Source organism: Mustelus asterias, chromosome 6 (genome assembly GCF_964213995.1).
Source record: "Mustelus asterias chromosome 6, sMusAst1.hap1.1, whole genome shotgun sequence".
NCBI classification, from domain to species: Eukaryota; Metazoa; Chordata; class Chondrichthyes; order Carcharhiniformes; family Triakidae; genus Mustelus; species Mustelus asterias.
In genome coordinates, this window is record NC_135806.1 from 101287614 (window position 1) to 101308483 (window position 20870).

The 20870-nt window shown below is 42.5% G+C and overlaps 1 protein-coding gene across 1 annotated transcript in view; it reads right to left on the bottom strand.

Moving 5' to 3' along the window:
* The window catches only part of LOC144495025 (ras GTPase-activating protein 1-like), a 196163-nt gene that overhangs the window by 14171 nt on the left and 161122 nt on the right, over positions 1–20870 (bottom strand). Inside the window, exons 16-20 of the mRNA XM_078214823.1 lie at positions 19022–19194; positions 14985–15144; positions 12119–12261; positions 9867–9982; positions 5053–5139 (exon numbers count right to left, since the gene is read on the bottom strand). Of these exons, the coding sequence (XP_078070949.1) occupies positions 5053–5139; positions 9867–9982; positions 12119–12261; positions 14985–15144; positions 19022–19194 (679 nt within the window). The remainder of the gene's footprint in view (positions 1–5052; positions 5140–9866; positions 9983–12118; positions 12262–14984; positions 15145–19021; positions 19195–20870) is intronic.

A 20870-nucleotide genomic window follows, 5' to 3' on the forward strand; every position in this document is an offset into this window, starting at 1 on the left:
CTTCTTAGCCAACCTGCCATGAGGGACTTTGTCAAATGCCTTACTGAAATCCATATAGACGACATCCACGGCCCTTCCTTCGTCAACCGTTTTTGTCACTTCCTCAAAAAACTCCACCAAATTTGTAAGGCACGACCTCCCACTTACAAAACCATGCTGTCTGTCAATAATGAGATTGTTCCGTTCTAAATGCGCATACATCCTATCTCTAAGAATCCTCTCCAACAACTTCCCTCATACAGACGTCAAGCTCACTGGCCTATAATTACCCGGGTTATCCCTGCTACCCTTCTTAAATAACGGTACCACATTTGCTATCCTCCAATCCTCAGGGACCTCGCTTGTGTCCAATGAAGAGACGAAGATTTCCGTCAGAGGCCCAGCAATTACATCTCTTGTCTCCCTGAGCAGTCTAGGATAGATGCCATCAGGCCCTGGGGATTTGTCGTTTTAATGTTACCTAAAAAACCTAACACTTCCTCCCTTGTAATGGAGATTCTCTCTAACGGGTCAACACCTCCCTCTGAGACACTCCCAGTCAACAAGTCCCTCTCCTTTGTGAATACCGATGCAAAGTATTCATTTAGGATCTCCCCTATTCCCTTGGGTTCTAAGCATAATTCCCCTCCTTTGTCCCCGAGAGGTCTGACCTTTTCCCTGACAACACTTGTGTTCCTAACATAGGAATAAAATGGCTTAGGATTCTCCTTAATCCTGTCTGCCAAGAACATTTCGTGATCTCTTTTTGCCCTTCTAACTCCCCGTTTGAGTTCTTTCCTACTCTCTCTGTATTCCTCCAGAGCTCCATCTGTTTTCAGTTGCCTGGACCTAACGTACGCCTCTCTTTTCTTTTTGATCAGATCCTCAATTTCCCTGGTTATCCACGGCTCTCGAATCCTACCTTTCCTATCCTTCCTTTTTACAGGCACATGCCTTTCCTGCAGTCTTATCAACTGCTCCTTAAAAGACTCCCACATGCCAGACGTGGACTTACCCCCGAACAGCCTCTCCCAATCAACGGCCACCAATTCCTGCCTAATCCGGCTATAGTTAACCTTCCCCCAATTCAGCACCCTACCCTTAGGACAACACTCATCCTTGTCCATTACTATCCTAAAGTTAACAGAGTTGTGGTTACTATTTGCCACATGTTCCCCTACCGAAACTTTGATGACCTGACCGGGCTCATTTCCTGGAACTAGATCCAGTATAGCCCCCTCTCTAGTTGGGCTATCTACATACTGTTCCAAAGAACCTTCCAGTACGCATTTTACAAATTCTTCCCCGTCCAGACCCCCAGCCCTAAGCACTTTCCAGTCTATACCATGGAAATTGAAGTCTCCCACTACAACAACCCTATTTCTTCTGCACATATCCAGAATCTCCTGACATATCCGTTCCTCCACTTCCCGTGGGCTGTTGGGTGGCCTGTAGTATACCCCCAGCATAGTGATTACACCTTTCCTGTTTCTGAGCTCCACCCACAGCGACTCATTACATGACCCCTCTAAATTGTCCACCCTCCGCACCGCTGTAATATGCTCCCTAACTAATACCGCTACTACCCCACCTTTTTTAGCCCCTCCTCTGTCTCGCCTAAAGCACTTATACCCCGGAATATTCAGCTGCCAGTCCTGTCCTTCTTTTAACCATGTCTCCGTCACCGCAACCACATCCAAATTCCACGTAAGCATTAAGGCCCTAAGTTCGTCTGTCCTACCCGTTACGCTCCTCGCATTGAAGCAGATGCACTCCAGACCCATTCAGGTCATTCTGCTCCAGAATGCTCTTCTTCTTAGCTAGTCTTGCCCTGGCCCCCAGCTCGACCCCAGCCTCAGTACTTACTGACCTACTGTTTTGATCCCCATCCCCCTGCCACACTAGTTTAAACCCTGCCGAAACACTCTAGCAAAACTTCCAGCCAGGATATTTGTGCCCTTCCAGTTAAGGTGTAACCCAGCCTTTCCATACAGGTGCCATCCTCTCTTGAAGACTTCCCAATGATCTATGAATTTGAAACCCTCCCTCTTGCACCAGTCCTTTAGCCACGTGTTCAATTGTAGAATCTCCCTGTTCCTGGCCTCACTAGCACTTGGGACTGGGAGCAGTCCAGAGATTGCTACCCTAGAGGCCTTATTTTTTAGCCTAGCAGCCATCTCCCTGAATTGCTCTCGTATGACCCCCCTGCTCTTACTACCTACATCATTTTCACCAATGTGTACAATTACATCTGTTTGATTACCTTCCCTTTTTAACATGCTTCCTACCCTCTCAGAGACATGCAGTACCCTGGCACCAGGGAGGCAGACTACTATCCTGGAGTCTCGTTCGTGCCCGCAGAACCGCCTGTCCGTGCCTCTAACCATCGCATCCCCCACCACTATTTCTCTCCTAATCCCCTTCTTTCCCTTCTGGGCCTCTGAGCCTGTCTCTGTGCAGGCGATCTGGTCCTCGTGGCTTACCCCTGCCTTGCGGGTCCATCTGACTCACCAAGTTAGTTACAATACTGCGTTCAGCATCTACTGAACCATCTTGGATACAAAGGATAATGAATGGTACTGGTCAATCTTCCTGGTGCTATCAGTACTGTATCAGGAATAGCTGCCGACACCAAGGATATAATTTTTAGCATCAGCAAGGTTTACATGCAGAACTCTAATGCCATTATCCTTTGTATCCAAGATGGTTCAGTAGATGCTGAACGCAGTATTGTAACTGACTTGGTGAGCCACATGGACCTGTCACACCCCCTCTCCTCCTCCCCCCCCCCCAAACCCTCTCCTCCCCCCCGCCCCCCCCACACCCTCCAGATGATCTGGGTCAGAGAGCCGCTCTCTCCGCTTTTTTCTCCCTGCCCGGGCGCGCTGCTTCGGATTTTTTTCGAACTGCGCATGCGCAGTTGAGCTCCGATTGGTCCGGCAGCGCTAAGCCCCGTCCACAGCGCGAATCAGACCGGAGCCGGCAAAAAGCGCATGGGCGCGCTGGAAAGAGGATTCCAGGCTCGGATCTATTTGACGCCCAGATTCGGCACTTAGGGCCTGATATTTCCATTTTGCGCCTAAGTGTCGAATTTGTGTCAAAACTGGAGTAATTCACGCTGGTTTTTTCAGTGGGAGTTCAGAGAAGAATCTGCCACACTCTGTGCACTGCAGGCCACCAGCGCGAATATCATTGAAAACTAGGTGGCTGGTCCTATCCCTGCTGGAGAGGCTGAAATCAGCACGCTGAGTGGCTAATGCACATTCGCCGATCTGTCAGTGTTGAGATCAGTGCTTGTGCAGTGGCCCCGCACTGATGGCCTCCTGATTGCTGGCCAGTTCGATTGCTAGCCAGCCCTGCAACCCCCGCAACGCTGGCTCTCCGTCCTCCCCATGGCCCGATCGCTGGCCCCCCCAACCATTATGTGGAGATGCCGGCGTTGGACTGGGGTAAACACAGTAAGAAGTTTAACAACACCAGGTTAAAGTCCAACAGGTTTATTTGGTAGCAAAAGCCACACAAGCTTTCGGAGCTCCAAGCCCCTTCTTCAGGTGAGTGGTCCCACCATTCCCAGGCCAGCTCCGAACTCTCTCCTCCCGGCCCGCCCCGATCTCCAGCAACCCCTCCCCCCCCCCCCCCCACAGTCCTAACCCACCTCCCCACCCCCGATTGCTGCCCTCCGACCTTCCCCCACTGCTCCCTATGCAGAGTGGCAGTGGGACTCCCCACCCCCACCGATTGCCCCCCTAAGCCCTGCCCCCATCAGGCCCCATCCTGCATATGCCCTGCCCCCTTTGCACTGCCCCATGCCCGATGGACAGTGCCAAGGTGCTCTCTAGGCATTGGCACTTTGACCCTTGGACTGTGCCAGGGGGCACAGGAGTTGTCAACGGCACATTCAAGCAGCACTTATCCACCAATTGACTTGGTGTGGGAGAGGTAATGCTGTTCGGACTTCATCTTCATCTGCCTCCCATTAGCTGGATGCAAAAATCAGTTTCACATCATCCTCTGGCAGGAATTGCGACCAGCCATGGCTGGCAAGTGAAAAAGGCCTTGCCATCATGAAACTAATTTGGGACCTTCCATTACATTCTTTGCTCTATTCAATATGCATACAGTCCTTACTTATACATAAGATAAAGGCAAAATACTGCGGATGCTGGAATCTGGAACAAAAACAGAAAATGCTGGAAAATCTCAGCAGGTCTGACAGCATCTATGGAGAGAGACTAGAGTCATGTTTTGAGTCTACATGACCCTTCATCAGTGCTTGTACGTAGTTGTGTCTTTACCAGGTTAACATCTTTTAGAAGCACCTTCACCACATTCACTTCCAGAAAATGAATTAAATACAGGTTAAAACAGCAAAAAATATTGAGGCTGATTAAAATGATACCCATGAATTAGAATAATAAATTATGAGCTTCAACTACTTTTTCCCAAATGATTTTAAAGAATAAGCTAACTTAGAATCATAGAATCACAGTGCAGAAATAGGCCATTCAGCCCATCGAGTCTGCACTAACAATAATCACACACATGCCCTATCCCCATAACCACAATATTTATTCTGCTAATTTCCCTGACACTAAGGGGCAATTTAGCATGGCTAACCAACGTAACTCGTACATCTTTGGACTGGGGAAGATATCAGAGCACCCGGAGGAAACCCACACTAATACAGGGAGTATGTGCAAGCTCCACGCAGAAAGTCAACTGAGGCCAGAATTGAACCCAGGTCCCTGACGCTGTGAGGCAGCAATGTTAAACACTGTGCCACCCATAACTTAGATGCAACTAGAACCAATGTCCTTCGACCAAATGCAGAAAGATCAGGACCATCCATAGCAATAAGTATGATCGTAGAGTTAATCACAATTTTGTAGCTACTAAAGTCACACGGCAATTCTTTTGCTGTTTCGTGCAGTCAATATTCTATAACTTACTTTGTTTTTCAAAACAGGGTGAAAATTATTACTGCTAACCTACCATTAATCAAAAAAAGTAGCAATTCAAAATAGTCCATCTGAAAGCGTGAATCACAAAAAAATAATTTACAAAATATTTTACCTCACAACTCTCGTTCTCATTGTGGGATTTTTCGGCCATTTCTGCTTGACAGACTTTTGTAAACATCCATAAATATATCTTAAAGCCCTGTGGAAATATAATACATTGGAATAACATATCGAGAAGTTACTGAAAGGACTGCAAGGTGTTCAAAAACTCTTCTTTAAAAATCTAAGTATACAATTTTACATCTCTGAAGATTGGTGACTTATCACATTGTTGCACATGAAGACCATTATCTCTTCTGGATGCTGAAGTTGAAATCATAGCGCAAGTGTTTCGACTGGAATAAACTGCATCAAGTCACTGGATATAAAACCTTTCTCACTCAGGGGAGTTACATAGGTTGCTGTCTGCAATCCTTATTACTCAATCACCACTGTAGAGACTTGATTCTTTTAAAAAAGATATACTGCAGGAGTTGTTCTAGGTCAAAGAAAACCACAAGAGCGAATATGCCTCCTTTTTCTTAGTGTAGCGTAAAAACACTCCTTCAGTTAGAAAAGCAATACTGCAGATGCTGGAAATCTTTGATTTATTATTGTCACATGTATTAGTATACAGTGAAAAGTATTGTTTCTTGCGCACTATACGGACAAAGCATACCGTACAAAGAGGAGAAAAGGAGAGAGTGCAGAATGTTACAGTCATAGCTAGGGTGTAGAGAAAGATCAACTTAGTGCGAGGTAGGTCCATTCAAAAGTCTGATGGCAACAGGGAAGAAGCTGTTTTTAAGTCGATTGGTACATGATCTGACTTTTGTATCTTTTTCCTGACAGAATTTTTATTTAAAAATTTTTTAAATAAAAATTATTTATTAGTGTCACAAGTAGGCTTACATTAACACTGCAATGAAGTTATTGTGAAAATCCCCTAGTCGCCACACAGTGGCGCCTGCTTGGGTATACTGAGGAAGAATTTTGCACCTAACCAGCACGTCTTTCATACTGTGGGAGGAAAGCAGAGCACCAGGAGGAAACCTACGCAGACACGGGGAGAATGTGCAAACTCCACACAGACAGTGACCCAAGCCAGGTCCCTGACGCTGTGAGGCATCAGTACTAACCACTGCGCCATCGTGCTGCCGGAAGAGAGTATGTCCGGGGTGCGTGGGATCTTTGATTATGCTGGCTGCTTTTCCATGGCAGCGGGAAGTGTAGACAGTGTCAATGGACAGGAGGCTGGTTTGAGTGATGGTCTGGGCTTCATTCACGACCCTTTGTAGTTTCTTACGGTCTTGGACAGTTTCAATAAGATCCCCCTCATCCTTCGAAACTCCAATGAGTACAGACCCAGAGTCCTCAACTGTTCCTCAAGCTCTTCATTCCAGGGATCATTCTTGTGAATTTCCTCTGGACCCTTTCCAAGGCTAGCACAACTTTCCTTAGATATGGGCCCAAAACTGTTCACAATACTCCAAATGGGGTCTGACCAGAGTCTTGCACAGCCTTAGAAGTACACCCCTGCTCTTGTATTCTAGCCCTCTCGACATGGATGCAAACATTTCATTTGCCTTCCTAACTGCCGACTGAACCTGCACGTTAACCTTAAGAGAATCTTGAACAAGGGCTTCCATGATCAATCCTGGATAGAACCAGCACATCAGAAAAACATCTGGTTAAGATGGTCCAATGAGACAAAGAAATGGAGCAGAAAATTCAAAAACTGGGAGAGCATGGCTGGTATGAGTTAATCCATAAAGTCAGTCAAATTCCCTGTTTGTGGTTGCTGACTATGTTCTTGGTAATCACTGAGGGATTGGTTTTTGATACTCTCGTAATTTTAGTATGTTATATATGGTATGTAATCAGGAAATTATGGAAATAAGCTTAAAGGTTTGAAATAGTTAGCCAAATATCAGTTGTGAGATGTCAATAAGATATTTTCCTTCACAAGGTGGAGAACTAAGCAATTGCAGTTTTAAAAATTTTATACAGTTAGCAAGCATAGAATGGTGAACTCCTAGCAGAAGGTTGTTTTTCTCTTGCTCATTTTCCCTTCAAAAGCAATTTTTTAGCCAGCAGGGCAGAGATAATAGCCAAGGAGAATGATGCTCTCCAGAGGTTCATGTTGAGGTCTCATGACTCTTCCTGGTACAGGCCTCCATGTAGACATTCCTGATTTAATAAGGGGAGTCTTACACCCACTTTTCTAGATTAGTGTCAGGAAGAAGATAATAAATAGTACCAAGAACAAAGATAAGCTGCCAGATGAGCTCAAAGCAGAGTTATGAATAGGATTTCACCTTGGGTACCTACCATTGATTGAATAAATGAGATTGAATAAGTAAGTGATTGACATGGGATAACGAGAGGGAAGTGTTCAGCCTTCTTTGAATGGAGTAAAAACGAGAGCTACCTAACACTTCAGTTAGCTCAAGAGACTGAGGATAGAACAGCTTGCCACCAACAGCTAGAGGGATCAGCACTCACATCTGTCCATTCATCCTCTGGGTTCAGTAAACTGTTCTCACCTGTCACAGGTCTCAGTTTTTATTGTCCATTTAAACTGTTGCCCTGGGGCAGCACGGTAGCACAGTGGTTAGCACTGCTGCTTCACAGCTCCAGGGACCTGGGTTCGATTCCCGGCTTGGGTCACTGTCTGTGTGGAGTTTGCACATTGTCCTCGTGTCTGCGTGGGTTTCCTCCGTGTGCTCTGGTTTCCTCCCACAGTCCAAAGATGTGCGGGTTAGGTTGAATGGCTATGCTAAAATTGCCCCTTAGTGTCCTGAGATGCGTAGGTTAGAGGGATTAACGGGTAAATATGTAGGGATAAGGGCGTAGGGCCTGGGTGGGATTGTGGTCGGTGCAGACTCGATGGACCAAATGGCCTCTTTCTGCACTGTAGGGTTTCTATGATTCTCTTAATAATCTGCATTAAAATTACTTATGAGCTCGACCACCAGTTTTGTGCAATCTGTGACACCTAGATCAAAATTTTACTGGATGGAAGGCTGACCAAGTGAGCACTGGAGATGATAAAGGTACGGATGATGGCTTAAGCAGCAGGTAGGCTCTTGTAGGAGCATAAATGAGCAATGTTATGAAAGATTAAAATAGGCTGTCTTTGTAACAGAAAGAATATGCAGTTGAAATTTCAGTTTAGGCATGAATAGGAGATTAAACTGAGGATGTTGGGTAAGGAGGTATATGTTTGAAATGTGCAATTCAGTAAATAAATATAAAGTGTAAACAATCTGTCCATCGCTAACTAGATTTCTAGAATTGAATGATGGTATGGTCAATCAATGACGTCTGCACAGAGGTGGAAAACCTGTTGGGGTAGTGGGGGTGGGAGGAGATGTATATGGATAATGCACCCCAGTCCCAGCAAATGTAATTTTCGACTTTGTTTAAAGGCTTTTGGTGTTGTGATGGAGTAGAGAGTTAATAGAAGAATCAGAGTTGTGCAAAAGATGGGGATGGATTTGGGAGATGATAACACATTGAAGAGCTTGAGAGTAAAGATAGACTGAGGTTAGGATGGTAAATCACAGAAAGTTGTAGGTAGGCTTTTTGGCAAGTTGATTAGGAAGAGTAATGAAGGAAAGGAGCGAGGGTATCATTGGCAGAAATTTAGGTTGGAATTGGCAGAAAACAAGAATTTTAAAGATTAGACAAAGGATGAATGAAGGAAAAGTGTTTTGAGGAGGTGAGGACACCAAACAAGTAGGGGAGAAGTCTAAGATATGACTTGGTGATATGGGGCACACCACCACTGTAGCTGTTTGTGCAGGGCAATTGGTACAAAGTATAGCCAATTTTTGATTGGGACAAATATTTTCAATTTTGAGCTCAGTTTCAGTCAAAGTCAAGATATCAATGCAACCATCAACAATAGGGTGTTGAATTGCAGAGGCTTCATACTGGAGAGAAATACCGAGAGGAGTGGTGAGTGCTGATTCACTTACATGGTTCAAGAGACTAGTGAGAGTTGGGGTGAGCAGAAGAGAAAGGAGACCGAGGTTAGTATCCTGTAGACACTGCAAAAAAGCTGCCAATAGAAGGTTGGCCAGTTGTAATGACTAGGAAAAGGTGGATCAAAAGGCTCTTTGAGAATACTAAGAGGGCACAGAGGAGCAGCAGATAGCTTATTCAAGGGGGAAATTGAGGTTGACAATGATGGAAGGAGCACAGGAACATGGATTTGTTTGTACAAGAGTATTCTTAATGATAACTGGTAATGAATGATACAAAGAACAAAGAAAATTACAGCATAGGTTCTCCAAGCCTGCACTGACCATGCTGCCCGAATTAACTAAAACCCCCGACCCTTCTGGGGACCATATCCCTCTATTCCCATCCTATTCATGTATTTGTCAAGATGCCCGTTAGAATTCACTATTGTATCTGCTTCCACTACCTCCCCCGGCAGCGAGTTCCAGGCATCCACCACCCTCTGTGTAAAAAACCTACAATTCAGCAACCATGAAACTTTCTTCTCTCTCTCATTCCACATAAAATTACAGGTTTTGCTTTTCTTACCTTACTTCTCCCCTCCCTTAAAGGCAAAATACTGCGGATGCTGGAATCAGAAACAAAAACCGAAAATGCTGGAAGATCTCAGCTGGTCTGACAGCATCTGTGGAGAGAGAATAGAGCCAAGGTTTCAATTCAAAACGTTGTCTCTATTCTCTCTTCACAGATGCTGTCAGACCAGCTGAGATTTTCCAGCATTTTCGGTTTTTGTTTCTCCCCTGCTTTCTGAATGGTTGGAGAAATCACACATCATGTTCATTTTAACAGTATACAAACACATTTGAGATGTATAGATTTTTTGGTCCACAATGTATAGCTACATAATTTGTTACTTACTGAGGCAGTTCTTCTGCAGCCATGAAAATCTTCTCAACCAATTCTGAGAGAAGACCTAATAGGTGTGTCAGATTAGTGTTCACATCTTCATTTTTTTCAAGCTTGGAAGGATTTAACTGTAAATCAAAGGCTTATTCAATTACATTTTTCAATGAGTGAGACATTTTTGTGAAATAAGACAGTCTCTAAACAATGAATTAATGCTGTATCTATGGAAAGAAATTAGACAAAAAAGTATTGCAAACATTTTCTAGGAATCACAAAAGTGTCAACAAGTATGATCAGATTCAGTGAAAACTGATCCTTCATAAATCTCACTCGATGTCCACAGGAAATCTATGATTTACTAGCATATTTTGGATTAAATATATTAAACAAGTTTGATCAATTCCTTGATTATCATGTTGTAAGTGAGGACTCCTTCTCCAATCCAGCATTTTTGAAAAAACAATTTTAAACAAAATACTTCTGATGCACTGCCACAATCTTGGGAGTTAATACCTCCCTTGATTTCCAGCTATTAAGAATAAAACCAGAAATAGACACTAAAAGTCAAAAATAAAGCCCACAAACTATCTTTGTATTCCTCCAGTTTACATTTGGGATGTGTAACTGAAACTTGGGACGGATTTTGCAGTTCCCGATGGCGGAACAGGAAGTGTGTGCACTTCTGCTCTATGCTGTTTCTCACAGAAATAATTAAAATTTTAAGCGCTGGCAACAGGCATGGAAGCTTTTTCGTGATGAAACCCGCTGTCAGTTGACAATGCTGCAGCTATAGGTGGGTTGTAAAAGAACCTATCAGGGAGGTTCTACATTCTGGTCAAAACCTTTCCAGCCCAACCGAATTTCCATGACACCTATGCACAAAGGTAGCTTGGGTGTTCTTCAAAATTAAATTTTACATATAAATATTTCACATTACATTAGTTTAACATTAGTCATGTGTGCATCATTTGTTATTTGTTCAGACTGGCCGAGTCAGCGAGCTAAATGTCCAACATGCATTAGTTGGCATGCAGTGACCGTTACAGGGGCATTTTCTTTATTGTGGAAAAAAAAATGTTGTGTTTTGTATACACTTTATTAAATGTTCACATTAGTGTCTAGTGTTGTGCTCGCCATTCTTGCAGGCGCAGCTGGCCCTGTCTTCTATGCATTGTAAAGGTAATTGTGATCGCTCTCAGCAGGGATAAATTAAATGTTGTACGTGAATTCAAAGCCCTTTAAGAATTCTACCAGCCAAACTCCGAGATGGACACACATTTGGACAGTATTGACGCTGCCCTTAGGCCCCTCATTTTCTTACCTTGACTGCCTGTTCCCATTAACCATTCTTTTCCCCCGCCCCACCACACACAATGAGACCAGGCCTTTCCCAGTTCAGTCCTGTATGCCCTTTACACCACACTTTCCTCCCCTGGGTTCATGTTCCACTCCTCCATTACCTCAACCACTTCACAGTTTCTCCCCCACCCCACCAATCACCACTGACTCACACTTGCAGGTGTTATACCCCTGCATTGAAGCTGCCATTCTCCTGTTCCTCTCCCTTGTGCCAGAGTTAAACCACACACAACTGCACAAAACAACATCACCTTTCAACAAATGTGAATGGGTGCCACAAGAATCTTGTGCATCACTAACTTTATCTTGAAGGTCGGATGTAATTAGAAAAGGTTTATGCTAATGAGTATTCATGGCATCAAATATATTACAAGTATGAACTCGCCACAGATCTGTGTGAGGTTCGACACTTCACAAACTTTATTGCAGGATCTAAACCAGTGGTTGGGAAATTGAGATTTTGCATGCATTGCCATGTTTCCCACTCTTGTGGCTCCATAAAATTCTCCCCAAGCTTTCAGTCAAGGACTTAACTATTTCACTGCCATGTTGAACGTTAATATTACTCCCAGCTCTTTACTGAACTTAAATAAATTCAAATTGTTTATGGGGTGTGCATAATGACAATTTAAAATTGACATTTAGAGTTATAAAATGTCCAGGAGAAGCAAGGCATTCTCTGGCCATTTTATACTGGTGATTTTTATATCATGCTGCACTTATACTCAATATATTAAACGGAAAGGACTGAGGATTTCCTCCTCTTCGGAGTCTTGGACTCCCAGTATACACTACAACTGAAGAAAAATGGAAAATGCTCCTTATGGATAACAAAACTGTGTTAATGCACCCATAAATGGTTTAGTCCTCGTTACTGCAATCTTCACAGCACTCCCATACCTTACCTCACATGACTGCTTACTCTCCATTATCTTTAGGATAGTTTCTTTCAGAGCATGATGGATAAATGGTGTTGCTGTTGATTTCATATATTGTTCCATAAGTGTGCTTGCTAAGGTTGTAGCACGGAAGAGTGTGGTGGATTCATCTGAAGAAAAAGTCACAAATAAATTTTAAGAATGTAGATGCCACTTTTTGCCAATTCTAATCCTGGAAGCACGGAGAAGGGAGAATTAGCGTGGAAACCTACACTAAATTTGTACATTTGTTATTAAGTGTGCAAAAGCTTTTTAAAGAAATAATTTTTATTTGCTGAAATTGATTTTTAACTCCCAGTTTGACATATAATTTGCCAGTTAAAGCTTCTAATTATAAGCTGTACCCACCGTTATTAAAGCACCGCAACTCCCAACAATATTAATACAAGGCTGGCTGTCTACAAATTTACTAATTTGCCTTGTATAAAGAATCTAAAAGTGACTTGGGCTCAAAACATACTGCTGAAAATTGGAGCCTTGATGGCATAAGACAATGACAGATGAGTGAGACCATTTAGTTCATTTAAATTAATTCCTCCAGAAAGACCCAAAGTCCCTCCATTGTAGCATCTTCCTTACATTCATCACTAATTGAATGTCTTGCTGGGTCTCGGGAACCAGAACTGGCCAAGGTGCTCAGGGGCAGGCAAAAAGATAACGCAGAGGCAGTCAGCAGCACCTAGTAGAACTGGCAAAAAGAGGACCCAGACGCAGAGGCAGTAAACACCACCTAGAATGTGGGTGAAAGAAAAACCCGGAGGCAGTCAGAAGCACCTAGAACAGCGGGCTAAAAGAGGACCAGGAGTTAGACAGAATAACTATCTAATCCAATCTAGTCTTTCTGTGGCTCCAGAACGAATCAGCCATATTCCGAGAGAAATCAAAGTCTGACAGCACAGATTCAAAGCAGCAGCATACAAATTGGCAAGAAAGAGCAATAGACCTGGGAATTGGGAACAGTTCAAAATTCAGCAAAGGAGGACCAAGGGACTGATTAAGGGGAAAATAGAGTATGAAAATAAGCTAGCGGGAACATAAAAATTGACTGTAAAAGTTTCTTTAGGTATGTAAACAGAAAAAGATTAACAAAACGAATGTCGGCTCCTTACAGCCAGAATAAGGAGAATTCATAATGGGAAACAAAGAAATGGCTGAGGAACTAAATTTGTAATTTACTTCACCCAGAGAGTAATGAATCTGGTGAAATTTCTTCACCTAGAGAGTGGTGGAATTCATTACCACAGAAAGTAGCTGAGGCCAAAACATTGTGTGATTTCAAAAAGAAATCTTGGAGCTAAAGGAATGTGAGGGAAGGCGGGATCAAGATATTGCATTCTATGATCAGCTATTATCAAAATGAATGGCGGGGCAGGCTGAAAGGGCCGAATGGCCTACCCCTGCTTCCATTTTCTATGCTTCTAAAACAGAAAAGCAATTGATTGATGAATATTTTGCTCAGTTATCTGCGAGACTCATGTAATTTATTATCAATAGGAAAGTTTTATTAGTTGCAGCAATGTTTACTAGCAGTAGTAAAGGTTATAAGCAAAATCTGTGTTGATTAATTATAATTAAGAAAAATAAATTAACACATAATAAGGATGACAGGGCAGATGATGTGTTGCAACTGCAGAATATGAGAGCTCTTGGATGCCTGTGTGACCAAAGGCACACATGTCTGCGGCTTGAGGAGCTTCAGATCCAATGCAAGAGAATTGGAGGTCAAGTTGCAGACGCTGCGATACATCAGGGAGGGGCAAAGATATGCCAAGGCAATAAATGTTGGTCCAGCCAGCGATGTCCACACTCAGTGGAAGAATTAAATAAAGCAGCCCACCTTAAACTGCCTCCACCACCGGCACGCTATCTACAAGATGCACTGCTGCAACTCGCCAAGGTTGCTTCGACTGCACCTACCAAATCTATGACTTCTACTATCTGGAAGGTCAAGGGCTGCAGATGCATGGGGACACCACCACCTGCAAGTTCTCCTCCAAGTTACAAACCATCCTGATTTGAAACTATATTCCCATTCCTTCACTGTCACTGGGTCAAATTCTTTATGTTCCTACCTATGACAAATGGAGTGGATGGTCTTGCTCAAGGGCAATTAGGGATGGACAATAAATATTATTAGTGACATTCACACCCTAAGAGTAAATAAAAAAGTCCAGTTCAAGCCATTTGGCAAAACATCTCTCCAATTTCCTAGTACAAGTCACAGAATTGTGCGACTGTGACTGCTAATGAGGCAGCTGTTACTATGATGGGGAATTCTCCTCTTCCTTGGCAATCTAAGAATGGTCCACTGTGCCAATTGATGGCACTTGTAATCAACAAGAAGCTCTACAGAAGATTCCTTTGCCATGAACTAGACATCTGTAAAGTTGTAACTGCAATTTCTGAGCAAAGGCCCAAAAATGCAGCCGAACAGATCAGATCAAAATTCCAGAAGCAAAAGAAAGTAAAAGGATTTGCTGTAACACTTACCATTAGTATTTACTTTAATAGTTCAGTACAAATGAAGGTCACAATAGGCATATTGTATTGTACGGAGAATGGCCTTTATTCAGAAAAGAACTATGGAACAGCAACTGTACCAGTGCAATTGTGCACTTTTGGGGTTAATCCATTAAAATTGGTGAACAACCAACAGTGGAAACCAAGCTAAAAGTCGAAATCACAACTTGCATTTTCTTTAAATAGCACACCCCAAATATAAGAAAGTAGCTCTTAGTGCTTAACAGCCCAAATAAATTTACATTACAAATGTATTTAATCCAATAAACAACCTATAATGAAATGCTTAGTGATTTAGATATAATAGGCTTACCTTCCATACTAATTTCTCTGTCATTGAGTATTTGTAGTAACAGTGATTCAAGCTTCTCATGCCGAAAAATTCTCAGTAGAATACTGGCCAGTAATGTGCGATCCTGGCCACACACATGGGATAAGGCATATATCACATGGAACTCTTTCTGAAGAATAAGCTACAAAAAATGAGAAGGTAGTTAACAAACCAAAATGTAATATACATTAATTAATTTTGATAGACTCTTTACAAATATATAATTTCAGTAAAAACACTTTTTAAAATATTTAAATCAAGTTTTAAATTCTGTAGAACCACAATGTAATGTTGGAAGTTTAATTAAGACTGATGCAAAGATCTGGTACTTGGTAGACTCCATAATACACATTTGATTAACCAAGACCACAGGACTAAAGTCCACTAGGCAATATCTGATAAAGCTGGCTTTCCAACATGATAACACTGACACAAAAATACCTATTATTTAAATTTCTTCCTGAATTATCCCAGGTGATACCTCTCCCTTTTGCAATAACTTTATTCCTATTTTTATGAGGTAATATATGTAAGAAACAAACATTGTCCATGTCTTTGTTATTCTAGGTATAACCATTCCAATACACTCCTGGCTGACCTCCCATATTCTGCCCTTCGTTGACTTGGTCATCCAAATCTCTGCTGCCCATATCCTAACAGGCACCAATCCCAATGCCCTTCTCTCCAGTGCTAACTAATAAATGTTGGCCCCTGTTAAGCAATGTCTTAATAAAATTGCATCCTTGCTTTCAAATCTCTCCAGGGCTTGGGCCCTCCCTTTCTTTGTAATCTTTGAAAGTTCCACAATCCTCCAAGACCTGTGCTCACCCAGGTCTCTTCAGCATCCCCAATTTAAATTGCTCTTCCATTGGTGGCTGTGCCTTCAGCTATCAAAGCCCTAAACTTTGGAATGAAACCTACCTCTTTGACCAAGGTTTGGATAATCTCGCTTAATCTCCTTATGTGACTCAATGTCAAATTTTGTTTTACAACATTTGCAAACTGCCTTAGGGCATTTTATTACGTTAAAGGTGCTTCATAAATGCAAGTTGCTGCTGATGCTTGGTGAGGGAATGAAGATGTTTTGTTTTTCTCAGTTATATTGTTTAAATGCAATTAAAACCAGGAGAAAAGCTAAAAAGGGACATTCGGTTGCTCGTAGAATACATCGATACAATTTTGAGTAACTTAAATTCTTATCTGATGTTCACTCCTGCAGTCATGGGGAGTGATGGGAATTCAGATGACTTTTTCCGTTCCCAATTCAGGAATACTGGGTACAATTGTGGTGGTCCTATCATGATCCCACTAAGATCAGCTAATTTAGTTTGCACCTAGAACTTCCGTTTTCTAGTTTTGGGTAAGATGCAATTTCCTCCAATTCAAATACATGGAAGACCAAATCAATTATCTGCCACTTACAATAAAGTCAGTACCCTCTACATCAACATCACCTCTTGGTCCAGTTACTCTCTCAAGTTCAGCCACACTTGCTAATTCACTCAACCTTGAGTTCAATTTCAGACCACATATCCTTGCCATTACAAAGATCATCTATTTTCACTATGACATCATCCATCTTCGCACCTACTGCCAACTCCCACTATCAATTCTTGCAGGTAGTCATCTCTAGAAGCAACAATTCCAAAGGTCTCCAGTCCAACCTTCTATACGTCATCCTTTATAAACTACAGCTCACCCAAAATTGAACTGTTCTATCCTATTCTGCACTTTATCCTATTCATCCATTACTCCAGTCCTTGCTAATCTACATTGAAGCACTGGGGCAATGGATGAACAGGATAAAACGCTCATCCATATCTTTAAATCCCTCCATGGTCATTCTCTTAGTATTCTTGTAACTTCAAAGATTGCACTTAAACTCACTGTCCTTCTGACACTGGGCTCGTGTCCAAACACCATCCTTCATTCTAGCATTGAAGATCAATGCTAGCCACACTGGCACAATTCCATTTTTCAGTTTCTGCACTCCCCTCTTCTTTAGCTAGGCATCCAATTTCTTCCTTCCAAAACTGTGACTATTGCCACTCTAAGTACACTACATAAATTCATTTTTTTTGCTGGCTGCACAGCTTAGCTTTTCAGTGGGCAAACTCACTTTTAAAATAAATTTGGAGGAGGAACTGCTACTGTTTCCTCTGAAATAGAAAGAGCTGATTAATGAGTATACTCACAGTGCCTAAAGTGTGCTTGGATAATGGACAATGGTGCAATGGACAATGGTGGTATGGTGACATAGTGGTTAGCACTGCTGCCTCACAGTGCCAGGGACCCGGGTTCAATTCTTGCCTCAGGTCACTGTCTCTGTGGAGCCTACACATTCTTCCCGTGTCTGTGGGTTTCCTCTGGGTGCTTCAGTTCCCGCCCACAGTCCAAAGATGAGTGTTAGGTTGACTGGCCATACTAAATTGACCCGTGTCAGGGGGATTAGCAGGGTAAATATGTGCATTTACGGGAATAGGGCCTGGGTGGGTTTGTGGTCGATGCAGACTTGATGGGCCAAATTGCCTCCTTCTGCACTGTAGGGATTCTATGGGAGTTAATTTGAGCCTCATTGGATTACAAGTCATTAGTTATGCATCAGTGGGTGGCAGGTGTGTGACATTTTCTTCTATTCACAATTGTATATTTTTTGGTTGACCAGTCAGACATGTCCTGAGAAATATTTCTCACTGTCTGTGTGGAGTTTGCACATCCTCCGTGTCTGTGTGGGTTTCCTCATGGTGCTCTGGTTTCCTCCCACAGTCCATAGATGTGCAGGTTAGGTGAATTGGCCATGCTAAATTCTCCCTTAATGTACCTGAACAGGCGCCGGAGTGGCGCGACTATGGGATTTTCACAGTAACTTCTTGGAGTGTGAATGTAAGCCTACTTGTGACTAAAAAATAAACTTTAAAACTTTGATTCTCTGACTAAAAATCCACCCATTTTAGCCTTAAATATATTCAACAATGCGATATCCACAATACTCTAGAGTAAGAATTCCAAAGGTATATAATCTTTGATCGACTCCTTATCTTGAGAATGTAGCTTCATGTTCTAGATTTCTCAGTGGGGAAACAACTCTCAGTATCTACCACGTCAAATCCCTTCAGAATGTTGTAGGTTTCAGTGAGTTCAATTCTCATTCTTCTAAACACCATAGAACACAGGCCTAATTTACTCAGCCTCTCATTGTAGGATAACCCTCGAATCCCACGAACCAATCTCACACTTTTCCACTATTATACGCCATCTGCCACCCTGTTGCTCAGCGAACCTGTCTGTATCTCTTTGCAGCCTGAGTCTTTCTCACAGCTTACATTCCTACCTAGTTTTGTATCATCAGCAAACTTAGATGAAGAAACAGAGAGAATAATGTATCTAAATCATAATTATAGATTGTAAATAGCTGCAGTCTCAGCATTGGTTCTTGCAGCAACCTGCCAAGTTGAAAATGTTCTATTTACCCCACTCTTTGTTTCCTGCCCATTAAGCAATTTTCTATGCTAACATATCATCCCCAATTGCTTGGGCCCTTATGTTATGTATTAACCATTGTGTAGCACCTTATCGAATGCCTTTCAGAAATCCAAGTACATCTACAGTTTCACATTTATTTACCCTACTAGTTAAATACTCAAAACGATAATAAATTTGTCAAACACAATTGTGAATTGTGAAGCACGAAAGCAAGTTCTTATCATAAACTCCAGTCGTATTGTATGATTTGGTTAAGTACTCAAGTTGGATAGCAAGGTCACTCAAAACAAGGTCGGATTCTGCGGTTGTTCCAACCAATGTCTGTGTTTAAAGTAATGAAAGAAAATAGAACAGAAAAGAAATTCAACACCCAGGTTTTATGCAACAATTGTAAAAGGTGCAAATGATTGCTTAGTAATGTTACCAAATACATGATTTTTAATATTTGATATCTAGTTGATGGCTAGTGCTTTGATTAAAAGTTACAGAACACCACTGAACATGCAGAGCATTGAAAATGAAACAAAATGAAATACCTCTTTGAATTCACTGTATTCTTCTTCTGGCATAATCTTTTCCAATGAATATCGCGCTCTTACCCGTAGAGAACCAGGTTCAATTCCTTTTAGTGGAAAATGTGAACTGAGAGGGAACCACTCATCGATCAGCTGCCCTTTTTGTAGCTTACTCAACAGACAACGCATGAATACTGTAAAACAGAAGTTTTTCTTAGTTCAGTTCAAATCTTTGATTTGCAACCTAATTTAAAACTGGATCAGTATAGAGAAAGTACTAACATTGTTCATCTTAAGATAAGCAAGATTGAATCATCCTGTCTGCTATCCACCAGAAGCTGAGTACTCTATCCTTCAATTCTATCTGCCTCCTAGGTGTTCACAAGTTGAGCTTCGAACTATACATTCCCTCATCAAGATCACTTGGGAATGCAAAACTGCCATAATCTTAGTGCTGCTGAAACTCAGATGTTTCAGTTGGGGGAGAAAAAAGAATGATGATAGCTTTTGGAGTAGGATTTGTGACAATTATTAGAGAGCATGAACCAAAAAGTGCACATGAAACAGAATTCAGTACAAGAACACACAAGACAATCAGAGCAGACACAATAAGTAGCGCAAGTTGCTAATTCAGAGAAAAGGAAAAGAATAAATAGAAGTGATGGATACAGGGAGAACTAATGACAGAGCTTAAAGAAGAGTCTCAAAGCAAGCAAGAAACCAGGAGTGATGTACAAAATTTGGGATCAGGATGGCAGGCAATGGGAGAAATTGGGTGTTGGGTACCCAAGCAGTGGCATCATGCCTGCCCCATCTGTGATATTGTGCAGCCCACTCACCATCACAGGGGCAGCCCCAAGGATCCAGCCTACAAAGTGAAACTTGGCAGACTGGTGATCAGGGAAGCAGGGAGTGCCTCTTTACCAGATAACCTGTGTCAAAGAACAAAGAAAATTACAGCACAGGAACAGGTCCTTCGGCCCTCCAAGCCTGCACCGACCATGCTGCCTGACTTAACTAAAACCCTCTACCCTTCCGGGGACCATATCCCTCTATTCCCATCTCATTCATGTACTTGTCAAGACGCCCCTTAAAAGTCACTACCGTATCCGCTTCCACTACCTCATCCGGCAATGAGTTCCAGGCACCCACTACTCTCTGTGTAAAAAATCTGCCTCGTACATCTCCTTTAAACCTTGCCCCTTGCACCTTAAACCTATGCTCCTAGTAATTGACTCTTCCACCATGGAAAAAGCTTCTGACTATCCACTCTGGCCATGCCCCTCATAATCTTGTAGACTTCTATCAGGTCGCCCCTCAACCTCTGTCGGACCAGTGAGAATAAACCAAGTTTCTCCAACCTCTCCTCATAGCTAATGTCCTCCATGCCAGGCAACATAATGATAAATCTTTTCTGTACCCTCTCCAAAGCCTCCACATTCTTCTGGTAGTGTGGCGACCAGAATTGAACACTATATTCCAAATGCGGCCTAACTAAGGTCCTATAAAGCTGCAACATGACTTGCCAATTTTTAAACCCAATGCCCCGGGTCATGTGACTGTGTGGAGTTTGCACGTTCACCCCTTGTCTGTGTGGATTTCCTTTCCTCCCACATTCCAAAGATGTGTGGGTTAGGTTAATGGCTATGCTCAATTGCCGCTTAGTGGCAGGGGGATTGGCAGAGTAAATGTGTGGGGTTATGTGGATAGGGCCTGGATGGGATTGTTGTTGGTGCAGGCTTGATGGGATAAATAGCCTCTTTCTGCACTGTAGGGACTTTATGATTCTATGACACACTTCCTTCGCACTTGCAAGGCAAGGTGGCACACAACTCGAGGAAGCAGGAGCTAACTGGCAGGAAAGCAGGAG